Consider the following 19,889-nt stretch of genomic DNA (forward strand, 5'->3'; position numbering starts at 1 on the left):
ACCAGACCTTATTACTGGAGTTAATAGCCACAGTGTGTGATATTTTACATCCAGCATTTAAGTTAGTAAGCTATTTACATGCTAAAAATTGAAGTGGACATTCTAATTTTGTATGTTTGAAGAGACTTGTTTTTTTCCCCAATATCTCATTTTTAAGTAAAGAAAAATTAATGAACTCTATGGAGAATCTTCTATGGAAGACCCTCAGTTCTAGCTTTCACTTTCTCCTTAACTTCTAAAAAGATAAATTACCAGTACAGTGTGACTCTTGTCCTAGCTGTACGGTGTGACTGGGGTTGGAGGGGCAATCCTACAAATGTGTACATGGGTAACTTTACTCACATGAGTAGCTTCATTGAATTCAGTGGAACTGTTCACCAGGATCATTGTGTGCAGGATTGAGTTTTTATAAAAACTTAAATGTATGCCATGGAGCTAGTGACACGAAATACCCATAAATGAGTTAATAGTAGAACTGAGCATAATTTTTTCCATGATTAAATTATTTGCCAAAAAATGCAGTTCTGGTTGACCTGAAACTATTTGTGAATTGGTCAAGTTCGCCAAATAGTTCTGACGAAACCAAAAAATGAACACAAGTGGTAGTGTTGGAGTGAAACTTCATTTTGGCATTGTCGAAACATTTTTGGGCTGGTGTAACAAGATGGGGAGATGGTGAGAGCACCACCCTTCTTATAAGTTTTGGCTCAGTGGCTTGAGAGTCATTCTCCATCTCTTTCCTTGATTTAGTGACTATTCATGAATAAGTGAATTGCCGCTTTGAATGACAATTTACAACATTACAGACCAGGTACACTGTGGACAGCAATAAAGAAGCTTTTTTTGTTGGCCTGCCAGTTAGTCATCAGATTTTGAGCACTGCTTTTGCGTACTTTTAAAGAAATATAATTTAATTTTAGCCCTCTGTTTAGTGTACTCTTTTTGGTAGTTGCTTCTCTTTGTATGTCCTGCAGGAGAATGACTCAGGAACACTGGATACAGTTGGTGCGGTCGTTGTTGACCAAGAAGGAAATGTTGCTGCTGCTGTCTCCAGTGGAGGCTTGGCTTTGAAGCATCCTGGAAGAGTTGGTCAGGTGATTATGTATTTTCAACAGGGGACAGTTACTTAGTATTACCAGGGAATGGCTTACATATTTAATAAACAGTGCAACTGCAAACTAGCCAAGAGTCAGGTGATAGTGAATTGATGCCTTAGCATTCAAATCTGAAGACCTGGATTCCGTTCTTGACTACTCTGCATGGGGAAATGAGTTTTGTCTAATCTAGAGGATCTTTATCAGTGTTGCAGAACTTCATCTAATTTGGCATGCTTTGTGGTTATTACATAAGACTGGAATAGCAGGTGTATTGCAGGTTAGTTGGGATGCATAGGTAGAGCCTGCTCTTGGTACGCTTCGCTTTTGCTAGTGCTGTTAGTATCTCACTTTTGCCACTCATTAAATACCCCACAAAGCTTAAAAGAAAAAGTGCCACTCTGATAACTGTTAGATAAATTTACCAGTTCTATAAGGTTTTGATCAATATGTGAGGATAACATGTCCATTTTCAAATTCAGCGATGCTCTTTTGTTGTGCTAGAATCTTTTGAAGGAGGTGATAAAGATATGATGCTATAAGAACACACAGCATCGATAGGCCTATCAACATGGAGTAACAATTCTGAGAATCTTCAAGAGTCTGTATGCTCTACTGATTACATACAACCAATTAGTCCACTGTTTGGCATCATCCCATGGGTAGCCCTGTTTTGGACTGACCTTAAGATTCTTTAGGGTTCTTTAAAATGTGTAGCTAAAAGCATTTATGTTTTAATATTTTAAACATAAAACATGTTTTAAAGAACTCTTTAAAGCATAAGAGTAGTGGATTAGGGTCCACCACTCTTAGGTTTCACTCTGTAGTAATAGGGCCCATTCCAGCTCCTGTTGAAATGAATGTGAGTTTTACCATTGCAGCAAGATTGAGCCCTCCATCCCTACCTAGGGAGATAAGAGCACCTCCAAGGTACTCCTCTTCAGGATTGAGTAACTGTTGGAGGATGTAGCAAAATGTACTGGAGTAGCTATTTTGAATCTTATTCTTTTATCCTATGTAATAATCTCCCTTTTTCCCAAAAACTAAGTACTTGAATTTATAAAAGATCCATTTCTCTTCTCAGGCAGCTCTTTATGGATGTGGCTGCTGGGCTGAAAATATTGGAGTTCATAACCCTTATTCCACAGCTGTGAGTACTTCAGGTATTTGCTACTTTTGTAAATATTTTGAACTGCTCTTCAGTTTTCTTCCATGTAAAAATTCAAAACAAGTTATTTAATGTATAGTGAATTAAAATCTTAAGACTCATGTGGTAGCATAGCAGAAAGTGTGTTTTTCAAGCCAATGAATTCAGTGTCATAAACTACCAAAGAGCCTTTGTTAACATGCTTATGGAAGTTTCAGACAAACTTATTCAGAGTCTGTGCTTGTTATCCTTAAACAATCGATTTGTGGCTGCTTACCTTCTTACCTATATTTCGATCCATCAGTAACAATTTGTTGCACCATCTGGTGATTAGCCCCTTCTGGTTGCCCTTTTCTGTAATGAGAGTTTCTATCCTTGTTAATCATCTCCTGAAACTTAGGCTTCCTACATGTGTTTTGATGTGTGTTAGATGCAAATAGTCCCCCAATAATATTTTAGTAAATTTGGTATTGCCAGTTCCCCTTCCAGTGTGGATCTATGTTTATTGTCCAATACTAATGTAACTCCTGTTTGAATTTCCTTATTCTTTTTCATGTACATATTGTTAAGTCCTGAAGTAGGAAACTTTTTTGGCAACGGTTCTTCTTTACTGTTGCTCTGGGGTCAAGACAAATGTAGTGTTTTCTGATCCAACAAACTTTTCAGTTTCAAAATAATGGGAGGCAAGTTCATTTCATGTAGCTGATTTGAAGTTAGGAGAAATATTGACTCCAAAATGCTTCAGAATTTGTGTAATTTAAACAAACAATGTATTGTGCAGCTGTTAAACCATAGATCTTTCTATCTTTATACCTAATTTTGGATATAATATAATTGTATAGGCTAATATACCTCTGAATTAATTACCTTGAGAATGTGTCCTAGATTGTACTGGGTTGGTAATGATTAGTATTGCACAGTCTTCATACAGCACAACAATAAGTTCAGTTTTATTCATTTTAACTTGCTCTTCTGGCTTACATTTTGAGCCAGGGGTTAAATAAAGAGAGCAAACAACAAAGGGAATAGAGGACAACCTTATTTGGTTCCTCTTAGTAATAGAAATTCTTGGGTATATACCCCCATTCGCTCCTGTTTTATCTGAGGGAGAGTCATATTTATCCATGTTTTTTTTTTATATTGACTTCAAAACCTATTTCCAATAGCATTGTTTTTAGGAAAGGCTACTCTACTTTATCAAATGCCATTTACGTGCCTAAGAATAGCACAGGCCTTCAGTTTTTTGTTCTGTATATTATTAAATAATCCTAATATTCTAATGTTGTTTGGTTGTCTATTGCATGTGGAACCTATTGAACCAATTTGTATTAACTGAGGAAGGACTGCTTCTATTCTGGCAAGACACTTTGAAAATATGTTCATGTCTATATTAAGAAGCAAGATTGGCCTTAACAAGCCACATAGCAGCTTGTCTTTTTGTGGCTTTAGTATTATGATATCTGCCCTTTTCATTGTATTGGGAATCTCCTTACTCCCTACAAAAATCATTGTGTCTGGTTTGTCTGTAGTGATGTGATTTCACCTGATAAAACTCTGCTGAAAACCTGTCTGGTCCTGGGGATTGGTGTTGGCATTAATTTAATCAAATTTGTAGCTTTCTCTGTCTCTACTGATCTTTCCAATCTGTTAACTTCTCTAATATATATTCTGTAATTTTTCCCATGAGCTTGTCATAGTTTGAAGGCATACAGAACTGTAAGAACCTCCTGAGTTCTTCAGCAATCTCTCAGCTCTTAAAACTTACTACTCCTTTGGCATATTTTAATTTTTTCCTTCTCTTGTCTAGCTTTATAAGCAGCTTATTAGCCTTTGTCTCCACCACCCTTTATGATGCCTGTTTTCAGCCAGCTTGAGAGCCTCTTCAGTTTTCTCTATAAGTATAGCATTTAGTTGCCCTCAGAATCAGGGGTGTATAAATGTGCTTTGAGACTCAGTTCTTTTTTGCAAACCTTGCAGCCTGTCAGTCTCTTATTAATTTTGTTTTATCTGCTTGCTTTTCTTTTTTCCTCTGGGATATTTGGTCTTTATGATTAGTATCAAAATAGAACTTAATTTCTGTTTTGATAGCATCCAAAATAACAATCTTTCATTGGGAGTTATTCAGCTCCAATGGTTGTGCACGCTGCACATTAAGCCTGGGCTCTAACTCAGGTTTGAGCCCAAGCCCCACTTCTTTCCATACACAAGTCAGTCCACACAAAAGTTGAGTCAACAAGCACTAAAACTCAGGTCCTAGAATCCTGGTAGGGGAGTGGATCAGAGCCCAAATCCCACTGTATATCTGACTGTCATTTTGCAGCCTGGATACAGCTCAAGTTGCAGGCCCAAGTCAGAAGGTCTGTGTAGTGCAGTATGGACATATTAACACAACTGTGATACCCGAGTCCAGCAACTGTAAGCCCAGGTTTATAAAGCACTGTGTATGCTCAAGCATAGGCTTGGAAACACCAAATCCATAAGCCCAGGTCCCACAGGCCTGAGTTTATAGTGCAGTGTAGACACACCCCAAATCTCCTATGAAACCTCAGTCTTTGATTAACTGATTTTTTAAAATAGGTTTACAACCATTGTGTTGACTGCCCATTTTTGGGGTATGATATCTTTGAATCTCTGTTTGCTACCAAAGGGAAAGCCAAACTGTGATTAATCCTGGTGTATTAAATTTTGCTCTATTTGTTGATATATTAAGAACTTCTAAATTTTTATTAGCTGATCTGTCCATTAGTGGATGTAGTGGGATGCTGGAGTCTCCTCCAATTATAGTTTTGCCTATGATGGGATCCCTGGAGTGTAAGCTGGAATTAGGGTACCGCTCTGCCCCCTTAACTCTCCAGCCTGGACTGTCTCTCACAATGCTTTGCTAGTGATAAGCACAAACTCCTCCAGGTGCTGTTATCACTCAGCACAACTGCATGTGGAGCCCCACACCCAGCTAGGTTGCTTGAATGCTCACAAAGCCACTCATGAATCACACAAAGAAAGGCACCAGCTTATTCCCCCCCAGGTCTCCAGCCTTGCACCCCAGAGCTGTACCGTCTTGCCCTGCTCAGAAGCTTGATCAGAGTACGTTCATTACCCAGTCCGCTCCTCCATCAATGTGGAGCAGACATGCACCAGCCTTTATAGACTGAGCTGAGATTTCCCAAGCATTTCAAGCAATATACACAGTTTTAGCTAAAGTCTAAAACAGATTTATTAACTACAGAAAGATGTTAAGTGATTATATGTGGCAGGCATAAAAGGTCAGAGATAGTTACAGAAGAAAATAAAAGATAAATGCACAATCTAAATTTTAAACCTTATTACACTAGGCAGTATTTAGATCAAGCAATTTTCTCACCCCAGTGGATGTTACAGTTCTTAATGTATAGGCTTCTCCCTGAAGTGTGCACCAGTCTCCTTCGATGAAGCCTTCATCTTCTCAGAGTTCTTGTTGCTTTTCTTCTCCCGCACTTATGCTGGAAGCAAAGGCATGTTGCCACTGTTCTTTCTCTATTTTATATCCTTAATCCATGTGCCTAGAAGACACTTGCCCAGACATGTCCTGGTGGGCTTTGCTGAGTCACTGGGTTGAGCAATCCCCCTGGTGTGGTCTTGTGTAGCTGAGTCATAGAGTTGAGCAGTGCCCGTTTTGTGGTGCTTGGGCAGCTCTCACTGAATTATAAATCCCTTGGTTACATCTCCCCTGCTGATTAATGGTCGCTGAGCACCTCCTCGGAGTGGTTTGCCTTTTTTGTATGTCACTAGCAAACTTACAGCATATTTCAATAACAACCATATAGCACAATCTCATAACTCAATGCTCACTAAAGATATACATATTTTGGCAGAACAATGGGATTCAGCAGATCATGACCTTTCATATGATATCTTACATGGTAGACTTTGTATGAAACATATCATAATTACATGACAGTGGTGAATATGGGGATTCCAGAATGCTGCTTGGAGGTACAGGGTGCCACAGTTATCCTTTCCAATTTTGCTGTGTTGGCTTGTGCTGATAGACTTCTTTCTTCATCTGGCAAGTCAAGCGATATATTGCATTACATAAATAGATCAAATGTGATCTCTTCTGTTAAAACTTAGCAGCATTTAACATCTGTTCCTATTCTTTGCCACTGTTATTGTCTAGTTCCTGCTATCTGTGGGAGCCTGGTCTCTCCTTTCTTCCTCTAAGGGTCTGCTGGTTCCCTGCTGGTGAGGGGAGTCTGTTTACAAGGCGTGGTCTGTCTTAAGTTCATATATTGTAACATGTCATTATAAAGATTGACATAAATATTAGAATGTTTGATAATCATTGGAAAAGGGTCAATTATGGTGGAAAATGTAAAATTCAAGATTATATAACTCTTAATTTCCATCACAAAGGGAGAGCTGGGTCTCCACTCTACTGTTAACTTTGTTCATTGAATATTATGAACCACAGCCTTAAATAATGTTATGCTCGTTAACTATACTGTATTTATATGAAGTATTTTTGGTAGTATACAACCATTTCCATTTAATCTTCCCTTCATAACTGTATAAAATTGGTAGATTAATTCCTTAACCCATATTCCAATCTTCTTCTATATTTGGTCTACTACATCTCTCTCAGGTCAGTCCTGTTGTTTTGATGATGCATCTTTTTTGATTGCTCTCCTTGGTCTGTTTTCCTAGTTGTTCGGTGACATGTAGGTCCAGTTTCTTTGTTCCTGAACTGATTTGTCTATTCCCATATCCATAAGTATCTATTTCTCTCCTTTGAATCTGAAAGACCCTTCTGGCTTTCCATTTAAAGGAAAGTCTAAATGGGAAACCTGACTTGTTTTTTGGTTTATTATAATATTGTTTTTCCTAGCAGTTGTGGTTATCTGGTACAATTCCTTTCATTTTTTAAGGACTGAGTGTGCTAGATCTGGGAACATTTTTATGGGTTGATTTAGAATCACCAGCGGTCCAAATCTATGCGTCTGCAGCCTACTGAGAGCAAGGCGGGAGAAGCTGGGTCAGAATTCTTTGGGTACTCTCAATACAGATGCATGCCTTGCTGCCCAATTTTAGCATATCTTGGAAAATGCCATTCAGCATTCCCGGGAGATTTCTTCCTTCAGTTTGTCTCCAGGATGTCATTAATCTTGATTTTTTTGCATTCCTGATCTTCAGTGTTCTCTAGTTTTAATTCTGTCTTTTTCTGTCTCAAATTATTTGGAGTTTTCAAACTACTCTGCTAGTATTGTTTACTCATTTAATCCTGTTTCCTCCTGTATCTTTTTAATCTTATATATTTCAGTGTCCTTAATGTTGGTCTGAAGCTCTTCTTTCATCTCCTTATACATAATTTCTGCTAGCAGATCCTTCAGGTTAGCCTGAGTGAACTGACTGGTGTTTCTCTTTCTGTCTCCAGTTTGTCCAGTGAAGGGGAGGCATTACCCTTTTCCACGGTGTCTTTGTCTTTGGAGGCAAAAAGATCTTTATGATAGAAAAACTTCCTTCCTTTCCCAGATATGTGGCTTCTATAATCTTTTTAACTCCTCAATATTTTGGGCTTCCTCTTTGTCTGTCTGGCCCCTCTGAAGATGGCTGTCACTGCACTTCCTCTCCACTTGTTCATCTCTTCTCAAGATGGTTGCAGCTATGCTTCTTTCCCTGGTTATAAATGTAAATTTTAATGGGTTTTATGACTTGTTGGATTCACTCGCTATCCTGTTGCATGACAATGAAGGTTAAGATCATCACTTCCAGGCTTGTCTCTGCCACTCTGACTTGTTACACAGACTTTTAGATTATAATAAAGCATCCTGAAAATGGGGAGAGGATGATATTGTGGTTGAGGCACTGGACTGGATATCCCTGACTGAGTCTCTAGATGTTAGTATAGTAATACACTCATCCGCTAAAATCTATTCCACTGGCCTTGTCACCCCCTCTCAGCTGAATTCTAGGACTTTTTCTGGGTAAAGATCTTGTATCTGCTCATTAGTATATATTGTACAGTGCAGTGATTTTTACAATTAAACCAAAAAAAAAATGTAGATCTTTTCACCCATTGTCAAAATGCACCCACATTGGGACTGAAAGCATTAGATTTTGTGGTACCAGCTAAAATATGAACAATTTAGAACAGAAAAGGAAGAACTTACCCGAATAAAAAGAGAGGGAGCTTCGATTGGTAGCCATAAAGGGATATTGGTAAAACTCTGACTCAGAAAGAAAAGTACTATTTATTGAATTGTCAACAATGAAATCATTATCAAATATCTAATGGTACATCACAGGCAGGGTTGGGCCTGGCTACAAGATGACAGCCGAAGGACGTGCTTGATATAAGCGTGTTGCCTGATGCCACCAGTTGAGATGTCATGTCTTTGATTATTTCTACCTCCATCTAATTGTCCTTCAAGCCATTTGATGATACTAAGAAAAGTTGGGTGCTATTGACCTATAGATACACTAGGCAAATGGGCTATTGGATTATGTGGGTTTATCTATCCTAGTTTTTTTTCCTAGCATAATGGGTTGCTGTAAATGGTGTTGAAGAAACTTAACATGAAATATCCTATTAGTTCCTCCCCCCCCCCCCACCCCGCCACAGCCTTTTTTTTACTTTTCTTATAGGTGTCAAATTTTAAAAATACATGAATGTGAGGGAAAGGGTCAGGCTTACAGTCTCAAAAATTTGTATTACTGTATTCCTAAATTTAACAAAGTGTCCCCTTGAAGGCAAAGGCAGTGGAAAACTTCTCTGCTCAAGGACCATGGAGTTGATCTCAGGTTAATAAATGCATATGCACACGAATAGTCCCATTGAACTAGATGAAACTACTCATGTGTTTAAGTGTTTGCAGGATTGGGGCCATAATTGTTAGTAAGCACGTTTCTGAAATTGGAGGTTGTTTGATGAAAAGTCAGAAGGCAGCTTTATTTAATTTTCTTAAATTATTCTTTACAATAGTCAGTTGAGTTTGTTGAAGCCTATGCAAGCAAACATCCTGATACACTTAAGAAGATGTCTAGATTTAATGACTTCCTTAAATAGAAGTCTTTTTTTTTTAATGCTGGTACCATTTTTTTATAGTGGTAAATACTTTAATGGCTATTTATAAGTATATTATTTATCTTGCTTCAAATCTATTAGTCCTAGTTTGTATGACATTACATGAATTGCAATTCCAGCTAATTGAAATAGACTGCTGATGGTCTCTGAAGCTTAGCCATCTGTTCACTAAATGATTTGAAATACAGGGTAGTAGTGTTTAATCTCTTTTTTTCTGGTTTTCCTATAAACTTTGTGTGCGTGTGATAGAAATGCTGACAGGAAGTCAGAACTCTTGTTAGCTATACCATTCTTTTTCCATTTTCAGAAGCGCATAAGCTTTATTTTATAATGTAATTTGTTTTAGGACATACTTTAAATATGTTCAGGTCTGACTCTTGTTTAAAATATGCCCAGCCAACAATGTGAACAACAAAACTGATTAGAGGGCTGTAGAGACTGAATTGAGGAAAGATTAAAAATGCTAAATGTGTGGCTTCACTAGGGGAAGGGAAAAGTGACATAACCACGTGCAAGTACTTGAAGGGTGAAATCACCAAGGAAGGGAAGGAATTTACTTAGTGATAGAGGATATTACACGATGGAAAAAAATATTGCCTGAAACACCAGGAAAAGGTTCTTGAAAGTCAGAGCTCAGACGATGGAACAATCTCCTAATGGAAATTTAATGAAGTGCTATCACCTGACACATTTAAAAACAGATTGGAATAATTACTATAATGAGTAATCATGATTAGCAGAAGGATGAACTAGGTGACCTTAAAAGGTCTTTCATTTAATTTTGCATGATTAATTTGTAAACAATATGACAGGGATAAAATTTAAAATGGACTTTCAAGACATGTATTAACCCATATTGCATCATCCAGTCTAACACCTCTCTCCCCTTGCTGAATTTGAAGAGGTTGGCATAATGTAGGGGGTGACATTGCTGGGAATTATTAATGGAAGCTTATTGCAGTAAAGTAAGTTGTAATTGGGGTATTCAGTTATAAAACTATTATAATTTTCTGCATTATGGTCTTGTTTAACCATTCATGTCCATAGCATTGTTATAGAATTAACAATGTAACCTTGTGTGATGAGGCTTTCCCTTCATCAGACTAAACATTCCAATAAGTATAACGACATATGGATTTTGTCATATGGAAATGCTTAGAAGCTTTTACCAAGATTTCTTTTCTGAAACAGAACTGAACATCTGACCAACTTACCAGTCAAGTGGTGAAAATTATAATGTCTTGTTTGGGTAGGAAAGGTGAGACTAAATCAATTACTTAAAGATACACACAGCATTTCATCTCTACATTACTGGTTCAAGTGTGACCAAGATCTGTAGTAACCAAAATTAATTATTGACTGGAAGCACAGAGGCTAAACACTGAATTGACATGTCAATTGACAGAATGATTGTCCATACTGTGACGGGTTGCCCCCCTTAGGATGCCACCTGATGTATTGGGATACTGTTGAACCCGCCTGTTCTGCCAGCCTGGTCACCCTTTTTATCTGTCTTGCTGAGCCAGGCTATTAATCCTCCTCCAGCACACACAAAGGCAGGGCCACACCTCACTGTAGAATGACACAGACAGTGAAATCAGCTCTGGGAAGCCTCAGCTTAAAGGACTTGACCCAGCACTCAGGTGTCCACCTCCCTTGGAGTGCAGACCCAAAGGTATTTTATGAAATCTGCCTCCTCCCTCAATGTGGAGGAAGGTATGCACAACTTCTTGTGTCCACCCTCTTTCCCCCCCCCCCACGTTACAAATTACAGAAACTGGGTTTAATCATAAACAAAACAAATTTTGTTAACGATAAAAGGCAGATTTTAAGTGGCTAAAGAGTTAGCAAACACAGCAGATTATGAAGCAAATAAAACAGGCACACAAAGTTTGTTTCACTAAAGAAATTGGTTACAGGTAAAAAGAAAAGGAGTACTTGTGGCACCTTAGAGACTAACCAATTTATTTGAGCATGAGCTTTTGTGAGCTACAGCTCACTTAATCGGATGAAGTGAGCTGTAGCTCATGAAAGCTCATGCTCAGATAAATTGGTTAGTCTCTAAGGTGCCACAAGTACTCCTTTTCTTTTTGCGAATACAGACTAACACGGCTGTTACTCTGAAACCTGGTTACAGGTAGTAATTTCTCACCCTAGATATTGTTGCAGGCAGATTACAGAAAGTATCGAAAGGGAGCTGCACTGGTTTCCAGACCTCAGTTGTTATTACTCACAAGCGAGATGCCCTTCCAGCTTGGGCTCAACTCTTCTCCCCCCAGTTCAGTTCTTGCTTCCAGGTGTTTCCCAGTGTCTCTTTGGGCGGGGAGGCAGAGGAGAACCACCATGATGTCACTCCTCTGCCTTATATAGCTCTTGTGTATGGTAGGAATCCTTTGTCTACCAATGGAAGAACACGGCATTCCAAGGGGTGGGTCCCAGTACCAGATAACTCAGACCCATGTCTCTGCAGGTCTGTGGCAGCCATTACTTGTAGGCTGCCTGGAGCGTCCACAGGAAGACTAAGCTCTTCCACAGTCCATTGTCTTTGCTAATGGCCCATTAGCCTTGTCTGACTTTTCCATTGCTGTACCCGAAGGACTAGTTGGGGATGACACCCAAAGTAATACATTTGAAATACAGATATATAGTCAATATTCCTAACTTCAGATACAGAAATGATACAGGCATGCAAATTGGATAATCACATTCAGTAAATCATAACCTTTCCAATGATACCGTACATGAGCCATTTTGCATAAAGTCAGGTTTCAGAGTAGCAGCCGTGTTAGTCTGTATTCGCAAAAAGAAAAGGAATACTTGTGGCACCTCAAGAGACTAACAAAATTTATTTGAGCATAAGCTTTCATGAGCTACAGCTCACTTCCACTGAATGCATCCGATGAAGTGAGCTGTAGCTCACGAAAGCTTATGCTGAAATAAATTTGTTAGTCTCTAAGGTACCACAAGTACTCCTTTTCTTTTTGCGAATATAGACTAACATGGCTGCTACTCTGAAACCTGTCGTCTAAATTTATTAGTCTCTAAGATGCCACAAGTACTCCTTTTCTTTTTGCATAAAGTATATCTCAGTTATGTCATATTCATATCATAACAATATGGAGTGAAACATCACACATACATTTCCCCTTCTAGAGATATAGTCCCATCCTCTAGGGATTGAATCACTTTTGGTGGGAAAGCTACTGCCAACTTTTGGTGGGAAAGCTATTACTTTGGTGGGAAAGCTGGTAGTAGCTTTCCCACCAAAGTACCATTATCAAAGCTGTCGATGCTTTCCCATTCTATGGGTGAAAATAGAGGGCTTCATTTTACAGTATTCTCAAAGGCATTATTCAGCTTTCCTCAGGGAGGCTGTGCCTCATATGCAGGGGTGAAATCCACTTGTACATTCTGTGGATTGTACATTGCATTACTTGTGCAAAGCAGCCAGAAAGGGACTTTGGAGGCATTCCTCTCAGTGAATTGTCCAAGAGCAGCAGTCCCTGGGAGAGCTGGCCTGGCAGCCTGGCAGCACTGCACATCTGTGAGCATAACTGCCATACTGGTTCAGGCTGCAGTCCATCTAGTTCAGAATCTAGTCTCCAGCAGTGGCAAGCACCAGCTGCTTCGGAGGAAGATGCAAAAACTGTGGGAGGCAGATTACCCCACATCTGTCTGTGAAATCCTCCTGATTGCCTGGATAGTCTTATCCATAAAAGTGCCCCCTCTCTGTTTGTACTGTGACGCTTACTGCCACAGGATGAATCTGGCCTCAGTGACAAGTATACATTTTTTACTCCGGGGGGGAATTCTGTGCCACTGCGTGTGGGCAGAATTCATATCCTGTGCTGATTTCGTTGCTTCTCCGCAGAAAAATGACTTTCTGACAGGGAAGCAAAGGGAAACCACAAGAGTGGTCATCTGCCCCTCCCTTACAGTGCGGGCACATCATTTTGGGCATCTGGAGCAGCCAGTGGAGAGGTAAATCACTCCGGGGAGGGAGGGGCTTCTCCTCCTTTCCTCCTCCTCTCATGATGTGGACTTTTGGGGCTGGCCTGGCCTTGCACCATGTCAGAGTCAGATGCAGCCTCACCACCAAATATGTGTCCCGTGGGAGGGCTGCAGAGTGACCTCCCACCTCCATGCAGCCATTCGCCTGTGCTCCCGCTGCCATCCTGGAGCCTCCGCATTTATTTATTGACAAATAAAATTTGCAGAATTTTAAAACATTATGGGCAAAACTTTTATCTTTTTGGCACAGAATTTTTAATTCTTGGGCACAGAATTCCCACAGGAGGAATTGCGGGCGGGGTGTGGGATGTCTTTTATCAGATCTGTGTCACTTCCACAGAACCCCTTGACACAGGAAGCATTCCAGGTGAACCAGAAGCATGGTCAAGGCAGTCTTTCACTGTGGCAACTCTCTGCAACGACAACACCCAGAAGAACGTTGGTAGAAGGGGGTGCAAGGTAGGCAGCTCTTAAGGAACACAAGGAGAAGACAGGCATATTGAGGATAATTAAATGAGCGACTAACCAAATCACGCTAATGACTAAATGCTCACAAATAATAAGTATGGGGGGAAATTTTGTAAGACTTCCTCCACCAGCCTTAACTGTCTGGTGGAGTTAAAGCTCAATAAGGACGGGTGGTATCCCTCCTTAGGTAGCTCCCTTTCATGTAGGTGGGTTCCCTGAGGGCCTGAATCCAGGCTCAGCTGTCCAACAGTCCTCTGATGGCATCAGAGTCTTTAGGGTTGTCTTTCACTTCTGGGGTTCGGTCCTCTGGGTTAGTGTTAAGCTCCATGGTGGAGAGGTAGATAATGTTGCAGGGAGCAGTTCCAGTACTGCCCTTCTTCTGGCTGCTGTAACCAGACTCCTTGCAGCACCTATTTTTCTACACATGCTGCTCCTGTCTGGGGTTCCTGTTGTCCCAGCCACATGCAGACTACCCAGAGACTGCAGTTGGTTACCCTGCTTGTCAGTCAGGCTCCTCCCCTCCCCGGGGTTGATTATGTCTCGAGAACAGACTGGGTAGGAAATATTTCTCTGCAAATATTTGTCAGAACAGAATGTGAGCTGGGGGGTGAAGCTACCCATCAAAGACCGTGATCTCAGATAGTAGAAAGAAGGCTCGGCAGCTGAGCTTCTAGTCCTGTTCCAGTGCCATCTACAGAAACAACTGCTTTTATGTCAAACTTACTGTTCTTTTTCACAGGGACAAAGTTATATCTGTAAGCAGCACCAGAACTGAGCTCAGCATGCTCTTCCCCCTTTCAAAGAGCCTACCGGGGCTCACCTCATCCAGATTTTCCAAACATAAAATTGCGTGGTGGTGAATCACTCTGCTGAAAAGGAATCATTTTAGTGTGTTGCCCTACTACTAATTAGATCTAATGTGTCTTGAGTTGTGTGCACTCATTTTTTCCAGTGCTGCCTTGAAGTCCTTGTTTTCTCGCTCTATTTTGCGTGACTTTCACCCTCCCTCCATGTTGACAAGGAGGACAAGATATTATTCACTTGGTACCCTCTTAATTCCACTACTTCATTGTCTGGAGGGAATCACTCTTCAGAAGTGCAAGTACTTCTTTCTTCCCCCTTAATACAGAGGGAGAAACGGACATGCGTGAATGTAGAAGAGTAACAATTTTACTGTAGCAAAAATGTCTGTGTTATGACCAAAGAGTTTTGCTAACATTATAAAGATTATACATATAAATTCATTATTTCCTTGAAGTTAACTAGTCATTGTTCATTTTGTGGCAGTTCTGTTTGATTTTTTTCCTATTTAGCACTCAAACATAACTTAATATTCTTCTTCGGGTGTTTGTTCACGTCCAATCCCCATTAGGTGTGCCCGTGTACGAGCGTCAGAAACTTTTCCCCTTAGTGGCTCCCGTCAGGCTGGAGGGGCCCCCGGAATGGCGCCACTGCGCCGTGCATATATACCCCTGCCGGCCCGACCCCCTCCAGTTCCTTCTTACCGTCCGTGGCGGCGTTGGAACAACCTCTCTCTCTTGTAGATCAGCAGTCCCTTAGCCATTAGAGTAGCTTTTGTCAGTTCGTTTACATACCTATTGTGGACACTTAAGTCATTGGGTGCTTGGAGGCCTCCGGCACCCACCCCGGGTCGTGGGGCATGCCGTTGGCCCACTGCTTCAAGGCTTGTGCCACGTGCTGCAAACCTATGCCAGTTAGTGACCCCCATGACTCGTGTCTATGTTGCCTGGGGGACGGACATCAAGCTGAACGGTGTAGGATTTGCAAGGCGTTTAAGCCAAGGACAAGGAAAAAAAGAGACTTTCATCTAAAGCAACTGAACCTTACCGTAGGCGAGGCAGGGATAACAGGTGATGGCGCAACAACAATAGTAACAATAATGCACCGGGCCAAAACCAAGGCCAGCACAAACCTCAGCCGGGTGCTAAGCCAGGCTTTTGAAGGTGTGCTTGAGGACAGCGTACCAGACCAATCACCGGATCCATCCCTTTGTTTCCTGAACTGCCTGTTCCGTTTCTCCCATGCGTGGTCCACCATTATGTCAGACCGTTGGGTCTTACGCACAGTGCAGAACGGGTACTCACTGCAGTTCGCCTCCCTCCCCCCCAACCTCCCCTCCCACCTTCAGGGACCCCTCTCACGAGCATCTTCTAGAGAAGGAAGTCACCATCATTGCTAGAGAAGGAAGGGCACCATCATCGCTTCCCTGGATCCGGGGGACTGGTTCGCTGCCCTCGACATGAAGGACGCGTACTTTCATATCGCCATCCGCCCAGCACATTGGAGATTTCTACGCTTCACCATAGGCCGAGAACATTACCAGTTTGCAGTTCTCACGTTCTGTCTAGCCACGGCTCGCTCAGGTGTATCGCCCAGGCAGGGACCCCCTGGACTTGGTAGTGACAGCCCCAAGGGATGTGCTGGACTCCCTCCTGTAGTGGCAGTCCCAACCTGTGGTTTGCGAAGGCATCCCCTTTGCTGCCCCACAACCAGACCTGACGCTGGTGACAGATGCGTCAGACCACGGATCTGTGGGACCTCATGACGCAGGGGTTGTGGTCCGGAGCAGAGCGGTTGCTCCATATCAATGTGAAGGAGCTCAGGGCAGTTCGTCTCGCCTGCCAGACCTTTCACGCCACTCTGAGTGGTCACAGCGTAACAGTTCTGACGGACAACACTACTGCCATGTTTTATATAATCAAACTGGGCGGGACTCATTCCTCACCACTCTGTCATGAGGCTCTCCTCCTCTGGGATCTTTGCATAGCCTATGCAATTCACCTCGAGGCATCCTATCTCCCGGGGGTATGAAACGAGCTGGCTGATTCCCTCAGCAGGTCGAACCGCATGCACGAGTGGACGCTCAGGGCAAACGTCGTGCTTTCGCTGTTCCACAGGTGGGGGTTTCCCCGGGTAGACCTGTTTGCCACCAGGGCCAACGCCCAGTGCCCGCGGTTCTGCTCGTTCCAGGGCCACAGCCCGGGCTCGCTCGCGGACGTGTTTGCAATCCCGTGGGGAGGGGGCTTGATCTATGCCTTCCCCCAGCTCCCCTTGATGAACAAGGTCGTACTCAAGGTGTGCAGCGACAGGGCAGCGGTGATCCTCATCGCTCCTGTCTGGGCCCGCCAGCACTGGTACAAATTGCTCCTAGACCTGTCAGTGGAGGCCCTAGTAGTCCTGCCCCGACACCGGGACCTCATGACACAGGACGGCAGGCGGCTTCTCCACCCGGACTTATAGTCACTGCACCTGAAGGTGTGGAGGCTCTGTGGCTAAACAGAGCCAGTGCTCCCTTCCAGTGCAGCAGATTCTGCTTGGCAGCAGAAAGCCCTCTACCAGGGCGGCCTATATGGCCAAAGGTTCTTGTGTTGGTGTGAACCCTGACAGGTGCGGCAGTGCCAGGCCCCAGTGCAGGCCATCCTGGAGAACCTCCTGCACCTCAAGCAGCAAGGGCTAGCCCCGTTCTCACTCAGAGTGCACCTGGCGGCCATCTCCGCCTTCCATCTGGGGTTCTCAGGGTGCTCGGTGTTTTCCCACCCAATGGTGGGATGGTTCCTTAAAGGGTTGGAGAGGGTGTTCCCGTACTCCTGCCCACCAGTCCGTCCATGGAACCTTAACCTGGTCCTCGCTAAACTCATGGGACCCCCTTTCAAGCCCCTCACTTCCTGTTCCCTCCTGCACCTTTCCTGGAAGGTGGCATTTCTGGTTGCCATTACCTCGGCCAGAAGGGTGTCCGAAGTGAGGGCCCTCACCTCTGAGCCACCATATACAGTATTTCACAAGGACAAGGTGCAGCTCTGGCTGCACCCCAAGTTCCTCCCTAAGGTGGTCTCCCAATTCCATTTGGGCCAGGACATTTGTCTGCTGGTGTTCTTTCCAAAACCCCATACGGACCCGAGTCACTACAGCTGGCACACCCTGGATGTGCGTCGAGTGCTGGTGTTCTATTTGGAGGGCACCAAGCCCTTTTGCAAATCCGCGCAGCTGTTTGTGGCTGTGGCCGAGAGGATGAAAGGCCTCCCAATGGGCGCAGTGGATTTCATCTTGGATTGCAGGCTGAATCCGGGCGTGCTACGAGCTCGCAGGTGTTCCGGCCCTGGCAGTCATGGTCCACTCGACCAGGGCGCAAGCGACTTCCACAGCGTTCCTGGCAGAGGTCCCGATCCAGGAGATCTGCAGAGCAGCCACCTGGTCCTCGGTGCACACCTTCGCGACCCACTACGTGGTCAACCAGCAGGCCAGAGAGGACGCGGCAGTTGTTCCCTGACTCCTACCCTCCTCCAGAGGTAAGCTTGCGATTCACCTAATGTGGAATGGACGTGAACAAGCACTCGAAGAAGAAAAAACGATTACTTACTTTCTCGTAACTGTTGTTCTTTGAGATGTGTTGTTCACGTCCATTCCTTACCCACCCTCCTACCCCTCTGTCCGAGTCGCCGGCAAGAAGGAACTGGAGGGGGTCGGGCCGGTGGTGGTATATATGCATGGCGCCGTGGCGCCACTCGGGGGGCCCCCACCGGCCCGACGGGAGCCGCTAAGGGAAAAAGTTTCCAATACTCGTGCACACAGTGCGCGCAAGCGTAATGTAGAATGGACGTGAACAACACATCTCAAAGAACAACAGTTACGAGAAAGTAAGTGACCGATTTTTTTTCTAGTTCTGTTCCTTTTTGGATGTGTTTTGGGAAGATGGATAGGTGACTCCTGATTTAAGTGGGCTCCCTTTCTTCATAACTTATGTAAAGGGTTTTAAACACATCTATAAAAACAATTATTAAAGTCTGGATTCAATAAAATTAATTTTTAGAGATTTCTGTGGCTGTGCACAAGCTTTCATAGTACAACCTTTTAAATTTTTTTTTTTTTTGCGTCCGCTCTAAGTTGTAAATTGGCAGATGTTTGTTTTGAATTTTTGCTTCCCAAGGATTTGGACAAGAATGAAAATTAGACTTTTTGCTTGCTTCGCATATTAATTTGATAGGCTGTGTAGACTTCCACATTTTCACAGAAAATGTGCTTATCCAATGGGCATTGTTATTTTCTTTATAATTAACTGAAAAGCTAAAAATAATTTATACCCAGTAGTATACAAACTGCTGTGAGCATGCAGAACTCATGAAGGACACCTAATACAAAAGTCAAAATATTTATTAATACTCTTGTTCTTCTTGAATTAATCAGGGATTTCAAATTTCTCAAAATAGTTGTGAATTGTTGAACATTAGTAAGTGATACAAACTGAAATCCGTAGTTTCTGAAATAATTTATTCAAGGATGCTTTTGGAGTTGAATTCATCAAAACGCTTCACATATTGTGACATTTTAGATTCTTCCAAGGGAATACTTGTAAAGAATAATTTGAATTTCAGTTGCTCCCAGAGGCAAATATCTAGGATTAGAGCCCCATTACAGTAGGCACTGTAGACGACATGGCTGTATGGAGAATGGTCAAATTATTGGATACAGTATTATTCATGAAAACATTTTAGATCCAAACAGGGAATTTGTTCATTGCTTTTCATATTAAACGCTGCTTGTGGCTGGGTCTTCTGCCCTAATAGGTAAAGCACCTGTAAGAATGGAACTTTTTCAACTGTTATACTATAATAAGAAAAACACTTGATCCATAATATAGGTTTGTGTGTAGACAAGTAGAAGCATTCCAATCTCACATCTGTTTTCTTAGCAATATATTAAAATAACAACTCTTTTGATTCATTGTATTTTAGTGTAACAGTTAGTATTTTAGTAACATTGTATTTTAGTATAACAGTAGTTATAGATTTCCAAAATCTATTTTTTGTCCAATTCCCAGACAGCTACTGTCTTATAATATTTTTTCAGTTTTTCAGCATCTTATAAAAGGGGGAAATATGAGTGCTAAACACAGTATTTCAGTAATAGTCTAGGCAATGTTATTCTCTACCTTCCTGCTCCTACTTGATATCCCCCTATTTGTACATCCAAGAATTGTGTTAAATCTTTGAGCCACAGGATTGTGCTGGGAGCTTGTGTTCAATTGGTTATCTACCATGATCCTCAAGACCTTTATAGTAACTGAATTCTGAAATACTTTCTCACTTTAGAT

General features: G+C 42.2%; 1 protein-coding gene across 7 annotated transcripts in view; it reads left to right on the forward strand.

Moving 5' to 3' along the window:
• The window catches only part of TASP1 (taspase 1), a 166,262-nt gene that overhangs the window by 64,521 nt on the left and 81,852 nt on the right, over nt 1-19,889 (forward strand). For all 7 annotated transcript variants that reach the window (XR_014710855.1, XR_014710856.1, XM_084623400.1 and 4 more), the window contains 2 exons: nt 975-1,094; nt 2,179-2,257. Coding sequence is in view for 5 of the 7 variants with exons in the window: in XM_084623400.1 (XP_084479526.1) it covers nt 975-1,094; nt 2,179-2,257 (199 nt within the window). In the remaining 2 variants the exon portion in view is untranslated. The remainder of the gene's footprint in view (nt 1-974; nt 1,095-2,178; nt 2,258-19,889) is intronic.

The sequence above is a fragment of the Lepidochelys olivacea genome, assembly GCF_965140295.1.
Source record: "Lepidochelys olivacea isolate rLepOli2 genome assembly, chromosome: 3".
Lineage (NCBI taxonomy): Eukaryota > Metazoa > Chordata > Testudines > Cheloniidae > Lepidochelys > Lepidochelys olivacea.